At 42.2% G+C, this 21,979-nt stretch overlaps 2 protein-coding genes across 4 annotated transcripts; one reads left to right on the top strand and one right to left on the bottom strand.

Moving 5' to 3' along the window:
* Positions 1 to 2,850: 2,850 nt before the first annotated feature.
* Positions 2,851 to 6,769, top strand: cnih4 (cornichon family member 4). Of its 2 annotated transcripts, none has more exons than XM_063878153.1 (5): positions 2,851 to 2,976; positions 4,085 to 4,153; positions 4,258 to 4,370; positions 4,995 to 5,135; positions 5,300 to 6,769. In XM_063878153.1, exons 1-5 carry the CDS (start codon positions 2,908 to 2,910, stop codon positions 5,325 to 5,327), a joined length of 420 nt encoding a protein of 139 aa, XP_063734223.1. In that variant the 5' UTR covers positions 2,851 to 2,907; the 3' UTR covers positions 5,328 to 6,769. The 2 variants fall into 2 exon arrangements, with proteins under 2 accessions (XP_063734223.1, XP_063734231.1); XM_063878161.1 differs by lacking the exon at positions 2,851 to 2,976 and adding an exon at positions 3,006 to 3,194 and having other exon boundaries at positions 4,058 to 4,153.
* Positions 6,770 to 8,236: 1,467 nt separating this feature from the next.
* Positions 8,237 to 21,148, bottom strand: wdr26a (WD repeat domain 26a). 2 transcript variants are annotated; one of them, XM_063879819.1, is made up of 14 exons: positions 20,504 to 21,148; positions 19,226 to 19,325; positions 18,971 to 19,027; positions 17,403 to 17,539; positions 16,252 to 16,349; positions 14,869 to 15,026; positions 14,531 to 14,668; positions 14,302 to 14,442; positions 13,381 to 13,500; positions 12,490 to 12,635; positions 12,227 to 12,305; positions 11,900 to 12,029; positions 11,410 to 11,604; positions 8,237 to 10,043 (listed from the first exon to the last, which is right to left on the bottom strand). In XM_063879819.1, the coding sequence occupies exons 1-14, from the start codon at positions 20,785 to 20,787 to the stop codon at positions 10,021 to 10,023; spliced, it is 1,806 nt and encodes a 601-aa protein (XP_063735889.1). In that variant the 5' UTR covers positions 20,788 to 21,148; the 3' UTR covers positions 8,237 to 10,020. The 2 variants fall into 2 exon arrangements, with proteins under 2 accessions (XP_063735889.1, XP_063735888.1); XM_063879818.1 differs by having other exon boundaries at positions 11,410 to 11,631.
* Between the last annotated feature and the right edge of the window lie 831 nt (positions 21,149 to 21,979).

Here is a 21,979-nt window from a genome sequence, read left to right on the forward strand (position 1 = left end):
GGCCAGTTTTGCGCTGAACGCGTTAACAGCACTGATCATGTTGCAGACGTCTTTCTCTTTACCTTGCAACTGTACGTTCAAGTTATTCATTTTCTCAGTTACATCTGTCAAAAACATAATATCAAGGACCCACACTGCATCAGATAACAAGGTGGTGTCCTCCCCCCTCTCTTCCAAGAAAATCTTGATTTCACCCAGCAAGCAAAAGAAACGTTGCAGTACTTTACCCTTACTGAGCCATCTGATGTCAGTGTGGAGCAGGAGATCTCCATAGGCCACAGTGCATTCCTCCAGGAATTGCATGAAGGTCCTGTGTTGCTTAGCCTTTGCTCTGATGGAGTTGATAATCTTGACAACCGGCTCCATGACATGTTCAAATCCCATGACCTTCGCGCATAAAGCCTGTTGGTGAATTATGCAATGGTAGGCCAGAAATGGTGGAAACTCCGGGTCTACTTTGCATAGGGCAATAAATCCAGAGTGACGACCTGTCATCACTGGTGCTCCGTCAGTGGTTATTGACACCAGCTTTTCAATAGGGATCTTCTGTTCCGTGAAGTAGTTCTTCACAGCATTGTTAATATCGACTCCCCTTGTTGTAGTTTTCAATGAAAGTAAAGTCAAAAACTCTTCATGCGCAGTGAAATCATCAAAAACCATGCGGATGAAAACAGCCAGCTGGGCTGTATCGCTGGCGTCAACAGATTCATCCAGCTGAATAGAAAACCATTTACACCTGTTAATGTCAGTTTCCAACTGTCTTCCCGCATCCACAGCCAGTGCAGACACTCTCCTTGCCATTGTATTTGCACCAAGTTGTACATCAGCAAAAGCAGACAATATTTCTGTCTTACATTTATGGTCCTTGAATAACGTTTCAGCCACCGCGTTCATGGCCTCCTTTACAACACTGCCATCAGTGAAGGCCTTTTTGCGTTTTGTCAGGATGTGCGCCACTTTAAACGAAGCCTCCGTACAAGCAGTAGCCATCTGTGCTGGTCTGGTAAAAACAGACTGCTGTCGTTGTAGCTGTATTTTCAGGTCCTTTATCTTTTATTTTCGTAGATTGCTACCAGCGGGAAAGTTCCGTGAGAAGGTGCTGTGGACTGTGGTGAAATGGCGCTCCACATTGCATTTTTTACCGACCGCCACGCTTACTCCACAGATCAAACAAACACACTTGTCCTTTACACTTGTGAAACAAAAGTCTATTTCCCAATTCTCGTGAAAAAAGTATGTTTTCCGCCTCTTGTTGCATTCAGCAGCCATGGTCAAGCTAATGCCGCGTTCGGTGTTTGCCGCGTTTACATCGGAGGTCGGAGGTCGGAACTGGGAGTGACGTCACATTCGAGGTCGGAAAGTCGGAAAAGATGGACGCGCCTTGTTTACAGATTTAGCAATTACCTCGGGTTAGCCATTGTTAGCAATACCGGTTGATAACAGCGCTCTGTGTCATATTTTGTGAAAATAAATATCGTAGCAACATATCTTCAGATAGAAGATGAGCGGTACTTTATGTACAGGTGACAAATGAAATTGGCATATTATGAAAATTTGTGTTTAAATCTTATATATACAGTCTATGGTTTACTATTTGGCGAGCTACTTTGAAGGGGGCGGCGAGCTACTGGTAGCTCGCGAGCGACGTGTTGGAGACAGCTGATCTAGAACTACTCAAGAGGAAAACATAATCTCTAGGATGAGATTTGGGCATACTGGGTTAAGTAGCAGTGTTGTAGAACTCGAGTTCGTGAGCTAAATTTAGAGACTTGTGACTTGACTTGGACTTGAGCACTAATGACTTGAACTCGGACTTGGACTCGTGCATTCGGACTCGCGATGACTCGAAAGGACTCGACTTTGTCATTAAAACCCTGAGGTCGACGAACGCGCCGGCGCGTTTTCGCATTTATACCATAATACGGCGTAGAAATGTTGCTGGAATCGGTAGACTCTCTTCTTTCCGATGCATTCTCCCGCGAGATCCTACGTGATTCACAGCCGGAGCTAGGGGGCCAATAAAAGAGCTTGACGCATACATCTTTGTGAATGATGTGTGTGTCAAGCGCTCTTATTCGCCCTTTCGATGCATATGAAAGGTCATAGCGCCCGCCATTAGGACACGCCTATGAGCTGCGGGACCAGTTATGTTTTTTTTAAAGTTTAACAACACAGGGTTTCCCACACATAGACTTTACTTGGGCGGGCCGCCCAGGTATATTAACGGCTGCCCAAGTGTATTTCGCGACCCATTTAGTTTTTAGGTTTTTTTTACCCGTCCGCCAGCACGACACCATCCGCGATCGATTAACTAGTGGACAATGATCTCCTCGTTCTACGCCTCCTGTACCTGTTCACTCTGCTATCGTGCGTGTCCCCCCCCCCCCCTGGACTTGATCAATAGGGACTCGACTCGGACTTGACTTGGATGAGTAGTGGACTCAACTTGGAATTTTTTTTAACGACTTGGACTTGACTCAGACTTGACACTGGAGACTTGAACCTGGACTTGGACTCGAGGCATAGTGACTTGACTACAACACTGTTAAGTAGTACTCTATTTATTTTAAAGAAACATGCTGATGGTAATTGTAGTGTATGTAACAGTGCAGAGAATGTGGAACATGTAGTAGAATATTGTGCTAAATTAGGTAGGTTTGCTTCCTTTATTGTTTAATTTCTTGAGAAGACTGGTCTGATCAGTCGAATTTAGAATTATTATTATTACTAATATTATTATTATTATTTTAAATTATTATGATTTTATTAGTATTATTATTATTTTATTAGTATTATTATTATTTTTTGGTATTACTAGTATCCAGACTCACACTCCATATCGGTAGGTGGCGGTAATGCTTCCAAACGTTGTTTGCCAAAATAGAAGAAGAAGAAGAATAAAGAAAAATGGAGGCGGCAGTGTTCATTCTGTCACTGGTGGACTGCTGTGCACTGATTTTCCTATCGGTGTACTTTGTATCCTTTTCGGCTGTGTGTTTTCTGGCGGGTGTTTATTGGTGTCCGGCCTGTTGCTCCCAGCGGCCGGCTGATCGAGGCTCCTGTGAATTACGTTCTGCACTTTAGAGCTAACGAGCTAACTGTTAGCTAGCCGCCTTCTTACAGACTCAGTGACAGGCTAGCCTGAACTAAGTTCACCTGGACCTGTGTCAACAGCAGAGTACCCGGATGACAAGGTGTGGTAACGAAAACCTAATCACAAAATAAAAGTTTAAAGCATTTATTTTATATCATCATAAGCATAGTGGCATATAAACAAAACACATCGTTAGCTTGCTTATGTCGAGTTCCCATGTCGCTGTTATTGATAACAGCACTTGTTATCTTGTTAAACTTATAATTTACAAATAATAATAAAGTTATTTCACCTACCTATGTACTACTAGTTTGGATTAACATACCATAGTAACCATGTACATTCTGTAATGGCAACTCGTCTCTGTTCTGGGCATTTAATGTCGCTGTCAAATGCATAATGTTCTATGCTAAAGATCTGCTAAACATATATGTTTTACATCTATGTCTGAACTAGCATTAGCACATTAGAATCAGCTTTTTGTTTAAGTAGCAAACCGGTCTGATAAACGCATCAATATCAGATCAGAACTCCTTTCCATTAAAGGTGACAGTGCAGGTAAAAAGACACAATGAAATGAAACGGTCAGCTTATTTAATATAGGGACATGAACATGATATATATACTAATAAAGGATTTCTGATTCTAACTAAAGTCACAAATAAGTTCATATAAAGCTGTTGGGTTAATGCATGTATTTTACATAGCAGTGATGGTTGCACTATGCTGGGTGAAGAAGCAACCAGAATAACAAAAGTAGAATGCAACAAGTGCATATTACACAGGATTGTATTGGGTGGGGGTCTGCCAGGGGCCGTGGTGGCTGCACAGTCTGATCGCTGCAGGAGGGAAGGGCCGTTGAGCTGCACAGTATGTCTATATGTTCAGTTAAATAGAGCTGATAGAAGCAGGGAATGAAAGGTTAACGGGAAACATTCAGCTCTATAGAATTGTGATTGACAGCTGGTGGCACCTTGACTGACAGCTCAGATCATCACCCTCTCTGATCTAGAATGTGACTACATCAACGCCAGAGCCTGCTGCTCCAAACTGAACAAAGTGAGTCACGTTAATGGTTCTTTTTTCATTTTCTGATGTCTTTTTCTTTGTCGGGCCCTTCTATGTATTTTGATGAAATACTGATTTGCATTTTGTGTCTCCAGTGGGTCATTCCAGAGATGGTTGGCCAGTGTCTTTCCACCATGCTGATGTTGGTCTCCATGCACTGGTTCGTCTTCCTGCTCAACCTGCCGGTAGCAGCCTGGAACATTTATAGGTACGGTCATACTGCAGGTCTTATCTGCTCGACATTTAACCATGCGGTTTATACCCCAACAGGAATTTATTGGGGCTGCCCCCAATTAGTCGACTAATCGCCGGAATTGACAACTATGAGTCGACTACAAAAATCTTAAGTTGGGGGCAGCCCTAGAATTTATTTAATATCTCTGGGTGAACCAAACCATTGACAGCTATGATTGCAACTGGATGAGTAGGACAGGTGATATTCGATTGTTCAGTTATTTTATTTTCTGGATTAGCCAACAGTCTTTCCTCTCTGATCTCTACAAGATCAATTACAGTATATTTTGATTGAGATGCAGAGATATTGTATGCCATCATGCATCCTAGAGAGGGAGAGTCATAACTTTGTTTACCTAAAGCTGGATCACGGAGATGGCTATAATCTAAGTAAACACATTTTGAGTAGGTTAGGCGTATCATCCCTGACTCAAACCCAGAGTCTTTCTGCGTCTCTAGCCTTTCAGTTTTGTCACAGTTCAGTTTTTTTCCATCAGTGAGGGTGGAGGTGAGAGAGGAGTGTGTGAGGCAGCAGACATATTTCTTGTAGAGATATTGGAATACATGTATATCCCTCGCTCTCCTCTGGTCCCTGCAGGTACGTGAAGGTTCCCATGGGAAACATGGGTGTGTTCGACCCCACTGAGATCCACAACCGGGGGCAGCTCAAGTCCCACATGAAGGAGGCCATGATCAAACTGGGTTACCACCTGCTCTGCTTCTTCATCTACTTGTATAGGTGAGACACACACACACACACACACACACACACACACACACACACACACACACACACACACACACACACACACACACACACACACACACACACACACACAACATTTGATGACATGTTCAACACCTACAGCCGTTAGTTCTGTATTAACCCCCCTTTTATTGCAGCATGATCCTGGCTCTGATCAACGACTGAAGCACCCAGCAGGGGGCCAAAATCCAAACTCCAGGCTCTGCTGCCTCCCCCTCACCCCCCTCCCTCCACATCCTGCTCCTGTACTGTATCCATAAAGTCTTTCAGAGCAGCTCAGAGAAGTTTTTACTGGTTTACTGAGCTTTGATTTGTGATGTCAGACCTGATTTAATAAAACGCAACGGTTAATATTTAAAAATAAACACTTAAAAACAAAATCTCCTACAACTAGAGACTGTCTTGCGATGGGATCACACCAGCCTGACGCCAAATCGAGACAACAGGCCTGTTGAACAAACTTACATCGAGTTGCTTTCACATGTTTGGTCACTGACTGATGACACACAGATGTACCTCGTGAGGGGGCTCCTGAGTGTGTATTCTGATATTCTGAGTTGTGTTTCATCCTAACTGCTGGCACTTTATCCTCCAAGCCTGACATAAAGCAGCTGTGAATTACTTGCTGTTCCGGGGTTTCAGAGATCAGCTGTTTGAAATAAGTTTGATGTGTAACTCCAGTGTGTGAGCCGCTTACCTGCATGGGACAGTAGGGGCTCTCGGTATGACCTTTTCAAATAGCAACAAAGTCAAAAAAAATCAAATCTAATTAACAGAATTAAAACAGAAAAACTTGGAAGGACCAAGCCATAAGGAAAAATTGAGTTTTGGATCCCTTTAAATCCGACTCACTGGGCCTTTAAGAAGAGATTTTAAAGAAACTGAATTGGTGTGTGTGTGAGATGTCATCATTTCTGGATGTCTCTCTGCGCTGTGCTTTGGTGTTCTGCTCTCTGTCTGATCGTATTTCTTCGTTGCTCCTTTGTTTTTGTCTTCTCTAACGGATATATTCGGTAAAAATCTAAATTTAGAAATCAGAGCTTTTGGATGGTATTGAAGTGTTATTGTTTTCTGATGAGCCTGTTCTGAGACTTTGTGCATACAGGCTTCCTGGATCACACTCCTCCCTGATCGCCAGCTCAGCCCACACACACAAACACCATCTGATTTACATCCAGTCATATTTATGTATGCGGAACATTGCTCTGTGTGTGTGGGTGGTGTGTGTGGGACCTCACAGAGCTGGATGCTGTCTGCACTCAGAGGTCTCATGCCATGTTCTGTTTGGAAGAATTGATGCTGTGTGTTACTGACGGCTGTAAATACAATCTGAGTTTGATTTTTGAATTTGACCTCAGTGCTGCACTGATGTAACTGACTCTGCATTGAACACACTGTACTGTATGTTAATGTTCCCTGGGCAGCGGGGGGCTCACCCTCTCCCTGTTATCTGTACACACAGAGCTGCCCTGAAAGACTGTATTATGAAAGAAGGGGGGGGGGGGGTACCGTTAGTAAACAAGTTCCTGTTTATTCACACAACTGTCTTACTGCGGTATCTATTTTTTGGGTTGGGGTGTTTCATAAATAAAAGTGAAAGACAAGTCTGAGTTCTTCTGTTTGACATTTCTGGGGAACTATTCATAATGTCATGTCCCCTCAATACACAAATGTGAAATGAAGCAGTTCTTTCAAACAGTTCCCAAAAAAATGAAGAGACCACTCTGAAATCTTTATCTCTACATGTATGGCAGCCATTCCAGTATCTGTTGAATTCCAACACAGAGAAATGTTGTCAGTAGAATACAATAATAATTTAAAAAGTCATTGAACTCAAAGACAAACCTATGAATAGTAAAACAGGAGAAACTGATAATGCTGCAGCGATATCTTCATTTTTTCAAAACTGAAAAATCAACAAACCCATAAGCAGTTTAAAATGAAAAGCTCATTTTTGCAATAATAATAAAGTGTTATTTTGCCTCTGTATCTACAACATCTTACTAAGTTTGCAGGATCATTTAAGAGGTGATTCCAAACGTAACACTCCTTCAGATCGTTTCATAATACAACATAATCATTTTTAGTTTTGTCGGTCTAGCCTGATGTGTGCCGTGCTTTACTTTGACTCCAACTTCTAAGTCAATTTAACCATGAATACTTAAGAGTCTATTTAAAGTACAAATTCAGCTAATTTTCAGGTCTATATTTGTATTTTGTGCCTCTACTGTGACATGTCTCCATGCTTTAATGCAGTGGTTCCCAAACTTTTCAGTCAGGCCCCCCTTGGGTAATTGGAAATATTTTGTAGCCCCCCCCCCTAACCCGGTTCTGACCTACATTTGTAAGATTAGTTCTACAAACATTACATTTTCTCTGTTAATAATATCAAAACACTAGGATCCAACTATAGTTTTATATTTTTGTAGGGATAGAACATCCATTTGTACGTAGTTGGTTCGATTACATATGCAAGATAACTGTAGCAATAAGAAATAATAAATCAATTTGATGTATTTTTAAAATGATAACAAAGAGCAACCAATGTTTGTTTACATCATCCACTCAAGCTTCACGCGTAATGTTTCTCATACTGCCTGTGCGCTTTATTTTTCTCATACTGCCTGTGCTGCAGCACCTCTTTTCACCCTCTGTCTGAAACCAGAGCCCAGTCTGCTCTGACTGGACCGCTAGCCAATATAAATATGAGTGTTACTATGTTACGGAAGTGCACAAAGGACTCAAATAGAGGCGTTTCAGGCAGGGGGGTGGGGGGAGAAACTCCCTCTGGAAGGAACACAGGGATTTTAGCCTTTGCAGACCATTTACATGCACCAAAACCTATAGAACACACTACAGGAAAGGGAAAACCCCCAACAGCAAATAGCTCCCCTTTCATTGGCTGAGGTCTAAAACAAAGCTTTCAGTGGCTGGAACCATGACAACCGAATCAGAAATCCTGACTAATAAAGGATTTCTGATCCTGCTTTATACTCAGTAGAACATGTTTCTGTGTCTTTGTTCCAGCCGCTGAAAGTTTTGTTTCCATCAAGTGAAGAACATTTCAAAGTAAATTTACATTTTAAAACCCTGAATTATTTATTTAAAATATGCATACATAACACTTCTTCTACATACAATACAGAACAGTACAATCACTTTTTTTGTAGTAACACATTTAAAATGTAAAATGGTTTTCTGGCAGAAACTGCCTGCAAGCAAACTAAGTTCCTACTGTGGCTTCTTACAGCGAGAAGCCAGAAATACTCCAATAAATAAAGTCACTAGAACACCAAGTCTGTGAGCAGATCGAGTGTGTGTGAGTCAGACATCTATTGTTGTGTATCTCTAGCGTGTGTGTTCTGATGGAGGAGTTGGAGCTGCTGATGATAAACAGGGTTCCCACGCTCCTGTACTTCAAAGGCTTTAAAAAAAATCTGTAGAAGCAGTTTGGAAAAAACGTCACAAAAAGATCCATTTTAAATATCCAAAGTGTAAAGTGAATTTGTAAGTCTGGAAAATGTGGTGCAACGCTTTGAAAGTGTTTTGACAGTAAAAAAAAAAAACTTGAAAGGGAACCCCGAACACACCTGACATCCTGCCACTCTACACAGCCGCAAAATACATGCCATAACAAATACATACACAGCACAGCATAGAATATCATAGTAGGCAAAATTGCTCTTTTGATTTTCACTTCATGTGTTACACTTGTGTACGAACGTGTTGTGTGACAAGGGATGTGCTCAGATTGAAGGAGAAGGCTGGCAATTTTTTATTTCTTTTCAGCATAATGACATCTAATGCAGAAACCAAAAAAGAATAACTGTATCTTCTGGGGAGTTGGTGTGTGTGTGTATCAACGCCTGACATTTATTATGAGTTAACTTCATCACCTTGAACACATTCGTGGTTTCTGCATTAGATTTTCTAACAATATAAAACAGTGTAACACCAGCCTCATCTCTAAAACACTTCACACTGAGCCAGGACGTTGAGGATAAAGCAATAAATCAGTGTTTTTAAACATCATATCTCCACCTGTACTAAATCAAAACAAACACCATTAAACTCAGAACATGTAACTAAACCAAACCAAGTGAAACTCATATGCTGTTTGACAAGACGAATCAAGGAGTAAATACTGAAGCTACAGCGAAAAATAAAGGTTAAAATCCACACTGATGGCAAGAAGGACTCTACTTAGATCCTCTGTGCTGACAGGAGACCCCTCACACTGTTCACATCAGCTGCTGCGTACTCTCAGAAGGCATTGACACACAGCGGGTTGGAGAGGTGTAGCAGGACGTGTGAAACATGCTCATCAAACACTACTCTCTCTGGCTAGGAGCAGAAATAAACATGTAAAATGTACAGTGCATGAAAAAAAAGACATGGTTATTTAAAAGATTCTCAAATAGGTGATGTTTGGATGGTTCAAATCTCTAAAAAGGTTCTGCAGGTAACGGAGGAAAAAGGAGGTCTTTGCTGCTGGGTGTGAGCAGCTCATTTAAAAAAACCTTAAAACACACGGTCAGCAAGGCGCCGCTATGTGACAGCCTAGTCAGTAAACTACTCATGAATAAATAATATAGCTGATAATAAATAAGAGCAGGTTGGTGGTCCTGGGTGGAACAGAGGGGGAGGGGGGGGAGGAGGAGGAGGGTTCAGAGCTTCATGTGTCCGGCTCTGCTCAGGATGATGTGGCCCGCTCTGACATCTCTGTGTAGTGACATCCTGACATGCAGCACGGCGGGCCGTCTCCAGGAAGCTACTGCCTGACGACGGGAGCACTTCCGGCTTCTTAATTTCAAAGAGTTCACAGAGTCTCAATGCTCCTCAGGCTCAGCGCACGCCATCAGCTGTCCATGCTGCTGCAATCTGACGGAGCGGAGACAGAGGAGGAAACACAAGAGAAGAGAGAGGAGGACACAGAGGAGGAGACACAGGAGGAGACAGAAGAGGAGACACAGGAGGAGACACAGGAAGAGACAGAGGAGGAGACAGAGGAGGTGACAGAGGAGGAGACAGAGGAGGAGACAGAGGAGGAGAGAGAAGAGGAGACAGAAGAGGAGACACAGGAGGAGACAGAAGAGGAGACACAGGAGGAGACACAGGAAGAGACAGAGGAGGAGACAGAGGAGGAGAGAGAGGAGGTGACAGAGGAGGAGACAGAGGAGGAGACAGAGGAGAAGAGAGAGGAGGACACAGAGGAGGAGACACAGGAGGAGACAGAAGAGGAGACACAGGAGGAGACACAGGAAGAGACAGAGGAGGAGACAGAGGAGGAGAGAGAGGAGGTGACAGAGGAGGAGACAGAGGAGGAGACAGAGGAGGAGAGAGAAGAGGAGACACAGGAGGAGACACAGGAAGAGACAGAGGAGGAGACAGAGGAGGAGAGAGAGGAGGTGACAGAGGAGGAGACAGAGGAGGAGAGAGAGGGGGAGAGAGAGGAGAGACAGGAGGAGACAGAGGAGGAGACACAGGAGGAGACAGAACAGGAGACACAGAACGAGACACAGGAAGAGACAGAGGGGGAGACAGAGGAGGAAGGAGAGGAGGCGACAGAGGAGGAGAGAGAGGAGGAGACAGAGGAAGAGATACAGGAGAAGAGAGAGGAGAACACAGAGGAGACACAGGAGGAGGCAGAAGAGGAGACACAGGAGGAGACACAGTAAGAGACAGAGGAGGAGACAGAGGAGGAGACAGAGGAGGAGAGAGAGGAGGAGGAGATAGAGAGAGAGGAGAGAGAGGAGAGAGAGGAGGAGACAGAGGAGGAGACAGAGGAGGCGACAGAGGAGGAGAGAGAGGAGGAGAGAGAGGAGGAGACAGAGAGAGAGGAGAGAGAGGAGACAGAGGAGGAGACACAGGAGGAGACAGAAGAGGAGACACAGAAGGAGACACAGGAAGAGACAGGAGGAGACAGAGGAGGAGAGAGAGGAGGCGACAGAGGAGGAGAGAGAGGAGGAGACAGAGGAAGAGACACAGGAGAAGAGAGAGGAGAACACAGAGGAGACACAGGAGGAGGCAGAAGAGGAGACACAGGAAGAGACAGAGGAGGAGACAGAGGAGGAGAGAGAGAAGGCGACAGAGGAGGAGAGAGAGGAGGAGATAGAAGAGGAGACACAGGAGGAGACACAGGAGGAGACAGAGGAGAGGACAAAGAAGGAGACATCATCATCATCATCATCATCATCATCACCAGGCATTTTCCCTGATTAGCACACACTAGTTTTCCTGTTCTTACCATTGAGCCCGTCTGCATCCTGGACATCCAGGAAGGGGGCGGGGCCCCAGATCCGGACGGTCCCGTCGTCAGAGGCGCTGGCCAGCAGCCCGGGCAGGACGGGGTTCCAGCTCACACAGTTGACCGTGCGGGTGTGACCCGTCAGCTCTGCGATGGGCAGCTCACTGCGCCGGTGCCAGATGTAAACTTTGTGGTCTGACGGGAGACAGGACACGCTGTCAGCTGATTGGATAAGAGTTACACCATCATTACCAATGGAAATCTGTTTTATGTGGAGTACCAGGGAATGTATTGTACCAGTTATTCCATATTTTCACCTTTTACCTTTATTTTTTAAATAAAAATACGAAACTTGTTCGTGAATTAAGTCTAAATTTACAAGCTCCTGAACACCACCTTCTGATCAAAGTGATGGAGCTCTGTTAGCCCTGAAGCTAGCAGCAGCTCTAGCTTCAAGGGGGGAGGGCACGGAAACATGATTCCTTCTTGCCTTCGCTGCCACTAGCGATGAAGTCTTCATTATGCCCTCCGAAGCCGGAGTGGATGGTGTAGAAGCCTTGGGTCACGCCTTGGTACTTCCTCACCAGCACCCGGTCCTGCAGGTCCCATAGGTGCACTCCCTATGAACACACAGACAGACACTTCAAAACCAAAATCTAACCAACTGAAGTTCACATGAAAGGAATGCCTTTTGTTGTGCTCTTTATACTATTGTGGGCTACAGTATATCCAGAGTCTAAGTCACTGTGTTATGATTCAAGTTGATTTAACCAGGACCTCCTATTTAAATGTATTATAATTCCTTTAGGTAGCTCACCTGAGTTGCGACATTGAGCAGAGCTAACCGTCCGTTTTTGGAAACAGTGAAGGACATGATAGGGTGGTCCTCCTGCACTCTGCAACCACAGAACACACACCATCACTTCAGACAGATCTAACACTGCTGCACAGGCCCAATGCTTAAACACGGCAGAACAATTAGATTTAAATCTAAATAAATAATCTTCAATATCCACAGAAACAGATGTAGTGAAGGAGGAGGCTGTTGAGCTTCTCGAGAGCGGGCTGCTGGTGTCTTACATGTTCCTGTCCGTCAGGTCCTCAAAGTTGTATCCACGAATGCGTTGGTGGGTGTCGGATGCGAGCACGGTCCGGCCGTCGCTCAGACACCACAGGCACTGAACCCGCACTCCTTCCCAGGAGTCCAGCAGGTTCCCATCCAGGTCCTGCAGTCAATATGCATTTTTTAAACATAGGAACATCACATACATACAGTAAGGTCAATAGTCAATTTATCAGTTCTTAAAAACTGAAGACAACAGCAGGAAACATGAGGCCCAACACATGTCCATTTGACCATTGACAACTTCCTGTTAACCACGTGGCAAAAAGCAAAGCCACATGGCCTCCACAGATTATGATTCCTAATATATGTAATAGTTCTTATAGCAATATCTTTTTTAGAAACTAGCTAACTTTTCACACTAAACAACAGCCAAACAATAAACATAATTAGCTAGCAACTAGCTAGCTAGCTCTCACCATTTCGATAGATAGAAGTACTTTATTGATCCCAATTTGGGAAAATATTTCGTTGCAGCAGTATAAAAACAAGGCAATGTAATTACAATAAAATAGCATTTAAAAAGAAAGTAAAAAATATACATTTCGGAATATAAACACAAAATATAAACAAAAACAAAATATGAAGTAGGATGTTATATGTACAATAAGTGTGAAAGGTGTGAAATATTAAATAGAATAAATATAGAATGTACAGTAGGGTATGGTTTCATCAAATACCTGTCAATCAAAGTCAAATCTGCTTACAAAAGTCTCCCTGCTCTACTTTCCCTATTGACAGTCCAATGTTTCAAAATTGTACACATCTGTTACAAGCCTTTATAACCCATTGTGTGTGTGATGTCATTGCAGTGTATGCAATGCTCTCGAGTTGTGAAGGATACTCACACACTGGTAGAACTGGCCTCTCTGGCCCCCGGTGACGAAGCGTTTGCCGTCGGGGTTCCAGGCCACGCTGGTCAGGCTGTCCTCATGAGACTGACTCATCTTGGTTCGTAACTCCCCCGTCTACAACACAGAAGCGAGGAAAGAGAAACATGAATCAGACAACACACTCTAAACACACTGAATAACTGATAACTGAAAGCACATCTCTCATTGGTTGAAACTGTTCTCCCCTTTTCTCACTGCAGTATACCTGCGTTTACAGGGTCCAGGTGCCTTATTCATTCAAAAGTAGAATTTAAATGAAAGGTTCACATTTTTTCAAGTATTAATACAACACTTTCATAAATATCTGTATACTAATCATTATTCCTTGTACTTAAACTGGCAGGGAAGATTATCCTTCTTCGAGCAACCTGAAACTACCCTGAAAAAGATTTCCTGATTCTGTGCAACAAATTGGAACCAAAGCAAGGCTTAGAGAGTAGCGGTTTGCTTCTAACAGGAATATGTAAAACACAAAAAAACTGTATTGCCTTGCAGTTAATTCATACGTTTTCGCAAAATCATTTTTGATCTTAAATATCTTTTTTATACGGAAGAGGATTAAAGCCACATGGATATATTTGAGACATTTTTCTCAGAACTAAACATTTCAAATCCCCCAATAAATATTTCCATGTGGCCCTAATGCTCTTCCGTATGTTTAAGGTCGTAATGTTCTGTTAAAAAACCCTTTTATTGATATTTCTTTAAACTTTTTTCAATTTATTTGCATTGTATTTGCTATTGAGGTAACTCCAAAGTAACAGAAAGTAATCAGGTTACATTACCTTTATTTTGTGAAACTTAATGCCTCCCAACCCTGATTACAGTCTAGTAAACAGGCAGGAACTAATGGCAGCTGACAGTGAGAGGTGGTACCTGAACATTCCACAGCCACAGCTCAGAGCAGTCATCAGGTCCACAGGCGATCAGATATGTGTCATCAGGGCTCCACGCCAGGTACGAGACCCCGTACGCGTGACCCTCCAGAGTCTTCATCAACTTCAGCTGCTGGGTTTCCTGTTGACCAACAGTTAAAGCAGTCATAAATCACTGACTCATTCCCCCTGCTCTGAGGGGCCATTGACATTAGGTCGCTTTTGATTACCATGTCCACGTGCCACACTATGACCGTGGTGTCTTTGGACCCGGTTGCCAGTTTTGTGCCGTTGTTGGAGAACTTGCAGAACCAGACCTCGTTGCAGTGTTCAGTGAGGATCTGCTGAGTGTAGCAGGGGAACTGCTTCTGAAGATAGGGATGGGGACACGAAAGTATCAATATCATTATGAGACATAACATTAGGGTTTGTGGTCAGATACCAGGGTTTGCTAATTACTGCCAATTTTCAATTATTGCAGACGTGATCAATTAAGGGCAATCAAAAAAACACAACTGGAACTTTGAATACAAAGATGGTTATGGAGTATGTTCAGTGTGAGCTGGTACCGGCTGCAGGCGTGGTCCAGCAGCAGGGACACAGAGTCCAGCCCGCTGTCCAGCTTGGTGTTGTGGTACAGGCAGCGCTCCCTCTGCAGCTCCACCGCCTGCTTCAGCAGGGTCTGCAGGCGCCGGGGGGGCAGCATCACTGAGGGAGGCAGGTATGCTGCACACACACAAACACACACACACACACACACACACACACACACACACACACACACACACACACACACACACAGAGTGACCAACAGTAAAAGATATCAAAAACTGGACTTAGATTTAACACGCATCAAGTAGGGCTGGCTGATTGATCTACATTTGATACTAAGATATGACGAAGCGAAAGAGATATTATTCCAATTCAATGCCACAAAAATAGACCGAAATACACATGCATTAGTGGAGAAGTGTGTGAAGAGAGGCCCTCCTCAGCGGTGCCCAGGAGGTGAACTGGCACCCCTCCAGCTTCCTCTGTATTTTGCTCTGATCTGGACTCGAACCTGCGACCCTTCGATTCCCAAGCCAAGTCCTTACAGACTGATCTACTAAATGATGTTGTTGTTGGATATATGTGTGTGTCTTTCCCTGGTTTTAACGGCTGCGTTTACGTACAATTATGTCATTTTCTAAACTCATCAGACCTGTAGCTTTTTTATTTTTTGCTTTTACCTACTGAATCAATAACCCCACATTGCTGATGAGGATTTATAAAATGATCATTGTGTCAAAACTTGGTGATAGCATCAATGGTAGAATATCATAGCTGTCCAGATATTTGAACACCTGCAACAAACACTGTGAAGTCTGTGTTCCAAGCTGTAAATAGGACCATGTCAACAATCACTACAATCATAATTGCACTATTATGTACAGTATATAATATGCTGCTTTACTGTGTTTACTTGTCTGACAGTTTATAGATTATTTATCTTCATGGTCAACTGTATATATCTTTTCTTTAATGCCAGTATTGTTATTTCTCCTTTTGTCTGCACTTTAGCATTGTTTATCTCTCCTTTTTATTTCTCCTTTTTTTCTGTGCCTTGTATTGTATTATGCTGCTGCAACACACACATTTCCCAGTTTGGGATTATAAAGTAATTCTGATCTTATCTTCCTGTTCTGTGAAAAGCTTCCGTTTGGTTTCATACAACCCATTAAAGGACAACGATTTGCTTTAACAAATGACTACATGATGTTTTAAAATTACCTTAAGATTTCCATCATATTTTATTGATAATGTTCTTATCTGCACAGATGTAACTTGGGAAAAACTCATCATGGTAAAGTCATGGAGAAATGGACAAGAGAGTCACATTTTAAAACATACTGTATGCATAGTAATGATCGTGCTCTGCTAGTGCTGTGTGTGTAAAGTGTGCACTCACTCTGCAGCTTGTCCAGCAGCTTGGTGCGGGACTCCGTGCCTTTGCCCTCCCACTCTGCTTTGGCCCGCAGGTCCTCTGCATGACTGCACATCAGATACCTGCTCAACACAAGAGGACATGACTCAGCTGCTGTGCTCACACACTCACAGCAGCTGACACTGCAGTATCACTCTGTCAGTGTGTCCTCCTGGGCTCTGTGCTACACCTCATTACAAATACTCCACATTTACTGCCAAAAACCAGCAGGATGTATTTTTAAAGAGGCCCTATTCTAGTTCTTGGGGTTTACCCGAAGCTAACCAATCGGCGCAGACTGAGCTCTGGTTTCAAACAGCGATTTTACCTAGAACCGCAAAGGGGACAATTTTACCCCTCATCGAAAAAGCTGTACAATGCTGTGCTGAACATTGGCGCTCCACCTGGTTGCCTCAGCAATGCCTTTTGTTCGGATGGCTCTTGATAAGCGGGCTGTCATATCATGAGCTACAGTTAGGTTTGATAGATAAGGACATAAACCTGAGGGAGCGAGAATCAGATGGGAAAGAGCTCAACGATCCGCTCTCAGGTCTGCTGCTGACAGCGACCACGCATCTCGCAGCAGCTCCACAGTGGGACGGGACCAGAGAGCGGGGGCCAAACAGGATTCTAGTGAGACCATCACATTAAGCAACTCTTATCTACCTGTTCAACTACCTGAACTAATTATAATAATTATATTGTTTAGTTTCTGGTCAATCATTTGTGGATACAGCAAGCTGCATTAAAATGAGTTTTAATAGTAAAGTGTAGGTTTGTAATCCACAGTTCATGGATTAATTATAAAATGTATATAAATGTTCCATGTAAACTGAAGCACATTTAAAGTGAATAAACCCAATAAAGTGAGTTTTAAATAGTTATTTTGTTACTTATTATTTAGAGAAATAAAGGGAAAATGTAGTTGCTGCATATATGGGTGTACTGATCCTATTGTGATGACAATGACCCTTCCCAGTGATTTCAGGAGTATTGGATGTTGCCGGTTCAAGTGTTAATCTGGAAAACATCGTGCCATATTGTCACACATTGTACTCTGAATACTCTCTGAAAATGAAAACCCTGCTTCTGTGGATATTCCAGAGCAGTGTGAGCTCCCGTGCTGCTGGACTGACCCGCTCAGGATGTGGATCCGCTCCGTGTTGTACTTGAGAGGGGTGAGCTCAGATCTGAGGACCTGCAGGGCCTCCAGCACTTTCCCGTCCTCCAGGTACTCCAGATACTTCTGCTGCAGCAGCAGGAACTTCATCCGCTGCTCAGAAGGACAGCACAAGAACACAGAGCAGAGGAGGACATCAGTCAGATGTGGTCTGCAACATTTACCAAGACAGAGTTTCTATTATAAGAAAACCAAGGTGTCATTACCAGCAGACACCATTAAAGTGAGGGTTTCTTTTCTATTCAGCTGAAACATTGTATTGTATTTGGTGAATATTTATGAATTTGTAATTAAAACTCAGCACAGAACCTGTTGTCTCTTTACACTAATAATGGAACACACCTCACACTGATTTGGAAGAGCAATGACCTGAATGCTTCTTTTGCTAGAGGTATAAAAATATGCTTATTGTTCCTGGCAACTTGATATTTAACATCATTTTCATCTAGTATCAAGTATCTAGTATATTTTAAATATTTGGAGATGATTGGCACATAACTGCCTTTGTTTGTATGAAAAGGGGAACTATTGTAATGAAAAAGAGGCAGTAAAGGATTGTTTAAAGTGTATTTGATTACAGGTATAATTTTTTACCATTATTATTTAAAGGACTGCTTATTATAACATTTTTTATATATGATATAATTTTACACAACACTGAAAAAAATGTCTGTCTCGCTTATTTAATCTTAAAAATGTCTCTGCAGAGAGACAACACACTGAGATGGAGTGTGTCTCAGACTGTGCTCCAGTAGCAGGAAGCCTTCACGTGCTTTATACCAATATCCAGGGGTTGGGAGGGTTACTATAAAAACCTATACCATTACAATTACTACTTACTTGTAGAAAACTTAAACAGTGCACTATTCTAAGTCACAAAACATACAAGAAATGTATCCTGATTACTTTCCTTTACTTTTGGATTACCTCAAAATCAAATGCAAAGCAAATAAATAGAGAAAATAAATATCAGTAAGAGGTTTTTTAGTTAAGTCTATTATGTAAGACAACAGAACAATGCACTGTAACCTTAGAAAAGAAGAAACCAACGTTTTTAGAATCAATTAAGTCTAGTTTACAAATTCTGTTTTAGTTTAATACATGAAAAGCAAAATAACTATTTTTGATGAATAACTCAGGTGTCCATCTACTCCATTTCAAATGAAAAAATAATTAGCCTAAATGAAAACCTAAAAGAAATTATTATTCAGTATAATAAATTGATCTATATTTTAAAACGCATTAAAGTTTGTAATCCGGCTATTAAAAAAAAAACACTGTAATCTGATTTCTGTTACTCATTGCAGTAACGGTATAAGATGTGTTTTCCTGTGGCTGTTCTGTAAAACCTTGTGATGGTTTCATATTTTTATTAATGTGGTTAAACGCACTAAGTGCTGGGGGTCTCTATTATTTTGTCCGGTACCTTGTGCCTCTGGCTGCAGTGTTTGTGCACTGTATATGTTGATGAGACACAGAGCACAGAGACCGCTGAGTGTCAGGGGTCTGAGGACTGCCACTTACCACAATAGCACTTGGAGAATGCATCAATGCCTTCAGTTCATTGAGGTCACTCTCAGCCTGGACAAAAAGAAAAAGAGTATAAATAACACAAAGTGCGGCAGGTTTCACTATTGATTAACCTTTTAATAAATAATCACTCCCTAAGAGAGATTTTAAGCAGTGTAACAATTGTTTTTGGTAAAAAATTAAATAGTGTGCAGATTACTGTTATAAAAAACTCAAAACAGTATTTAATTTCAGATCACTTGGCTGCACCTTGTCCCACTCTCCTTCCATGACATGGTTGCGGAACTTGGTGGCAGAGGGGTGCTCCAGTCTGCATCCGGACTCCTGCATCAGGAGGTCCACCGTCTGGCTGTGAGCATGAACACAGTATAGAGGAAAATCAATCAGCAGAATGATAATGACCTGGGCATCTGTCAGCACTTATAATCAATTGTAATACTGGTCTTGATGTCTTTTTATGTGACCACCTGATGAATAACACATGACTGAGACACAGACCAAAGTAGGACATGAAAAAAAAAGGTGGTTTGAAAAATGTTCATGATACTTTTTGAGTTGATCATTTAACGTACAATGGCAGTTAGTTCTTCCAATTTGGCAGTGGAATATGAGGTCCATAAAGAAGTGTTGCCAAAGTTGATGGACAATGAGAAAGATTCTGGCAAATTTTCCGACTCAATGAGGCCTTACCTATTATCCAAAATAGGACTAAGCAGATGAAACCGTGTCGTACCCAACGAGAAGAATGTAGAAAAAGTGGAGAAATTCCATCTTTTAATGGCAGTAAACTCTTTCAATTTGAGCATGAAATTTGAGGTCCATAAACTAATGTTACCAAAGTTGATGTTCAATGACACACTTTTTCTGACTTTCTTTATCCTTCAACTGGTCATTTATTCACAATCTAACTATATGTGCAGAATTAATGACCATGGATTAATGTCATTATTAGGTAACCTTTGACATTTTCACATTTGTTATAACATTTATTGTGGAACAGAATAAATGATCTGGAACATTTTATATTGAGAATTATTGTCTATCTATCTACTTATCTACTTATCTATCTATCTATCTATCTATCTATCTATGCCATCCTCTCCCAGTGTGCCTATTACACACTTGTTTAAAGGCTAAAACAATCATAATTCCCACCCAAAATCAAAGCCAAATAACTTTTAATCCAACTAAAAAAAAAATGTTTTAGTAATTAGGAGCATTTTTTATTTTGTTGAATATATTGACCATTCTTTATTAAATGGACATGATGTTCTGTTGTGAGGCAACTAATAAAAGCAACTCCATAAAAAACGTAAATCCTGAGCCTGTCTCCTCCATCCACTGGGAGCACAGTCCCACACTGCAGAATAAAAACAATGGAAATGTTTTTGCTTTATGGGTTATGTAAAAGCCAAATGCACCTTTATGCACATATTTACATTGTATTTAACTATATTTAATAATGTTATGGCTTCATCAAACTGTGTGATGGTTCAGCTGAGGGTGACTCGGTTATGTCTCACTCACTTGAGCCCCAGGTCGTGTAGATGCTGTCCGATGAGCCTGATGACGTCCTCCTCGCACTGAGACAGGCGCTTCTTCTTCTTCGCGTCCGCCGTGCCGTTGCTGTTGTTGGACTCCGGCGCTGCTGACACTCCGTTGTTGTTGTTGTTGACAGTGTTTCCATTGTTAGTCACAGACTCCAGTCCGTTGGAGTGAGCCTCTCCGGTAGAGGACGACTCGCCGTTCTGCGCACCGTTTCGGCAGGACAGTTCTGAGTCTTGGTCCTGTCCTGCCCCGTTCCCCTGCATGGTACCGCGGGTTATGCGGGTATGTAGGCTATATAAAAATGAATGACAGGCGCAATGTGAGCCTGTGGAGATAACACCGGTGCTGCCGCCGAAAGGCCCACTGACCCAGATGCAGCCCTGCCTGCCCAGTTCCCCCTGCGGCCGACTCTCCGGGTCTGTAGCGACGGTGGCAGAGACGGTAACCCCGGTGTTCGACTCGGACGACGAGGAGACAGAAGCCTGTGTTATTCCGATAGCCGCATTTTGACAAAATTCGGTGTTATTTGGCGCTGTCAGGGAGCGTAAAGCCGTGCTAAGTTAATGTGGGAGAGCTTGTTATTGTTGCTCTAAGACAGCTGCAGCCCTGACATACGCAGTGACGTCAGCGGAAATTCCTCCACGTCTTTTTGCGCGCGCTGCGTCGCCGCGAGGGGCGCTGTGCATCTCATTTTGGATTTCACATGCTCGTTTAGGGTTACCTTTAAAAATGGTGAACAAACAATGAACACATGAGCACATACTACAGATTAAAAGAGAAAAAACTAATTCAGCGCTAACAATTTTAGTTTAATACAGTTAAATCACTTGCACTGTTGTACGAACATTTAGGTAGGACGGTAAGGGAATACTTTTTTTTGTTTCCTGATTATGTAATCCAATTACATATAATCCATTACACCCCATGCATTGTGAATCCATTTTTAATTTGAATTTAAACCATACAATCGTACTGACTTTGTATGAATGTCAATGTGACGTTCTAATCTTACAGGCTTTAAGAGCTATATAACTCAGAATGCAGCACATTGTGTCACAAAGTGATTTTGAATTGTCTATGACAAATAAAATATAAAATTGGTTATATAGTTATTTTGACCATCATGTTTTGATAACAGTGTGTATTTTATCTCCAAGATCTTATCCTTTGTATTTTCCGGTTTCGGGGCTGCAAGGATGTTCAGTTATATTTCATAGTCCTATAAATAATTTAAAAAAAATACCAGTTAAAAACTAAAGTGTTAAACAAAAAAATAATAATAACTCCACTTGCCCTTTCTGATTTGAACCCACAACTCTACATTAAGTCCACTACTGCTACTGTATATGGTATCGCCATAACAATTTAGCAGTATTACCTTACTTGCAGTATCATATATCTGTGCATAGATTCATTACACTGGGAAGTGTATGCAGGGTAGGGGAGTAATGGATT

The sequence above is a fragment of the Eleginops maclovinus genome, chromosome 3, assembly GCF_036324505.1.
Source record: "Eleginops maclovinus isolate JMC-PN-2008 ecotype Puerto Natales chromosome 3, JC_Emac_rtc_rv5, whole genome shotgun sequence".
In the NCBI taxonomy this organism is placed as follows: Eukaryota; Metazoa; Chordata; class Actinopteri; order Perciformes; family Eleginopidae; genus Eleginops; species Eleginops maclovinus.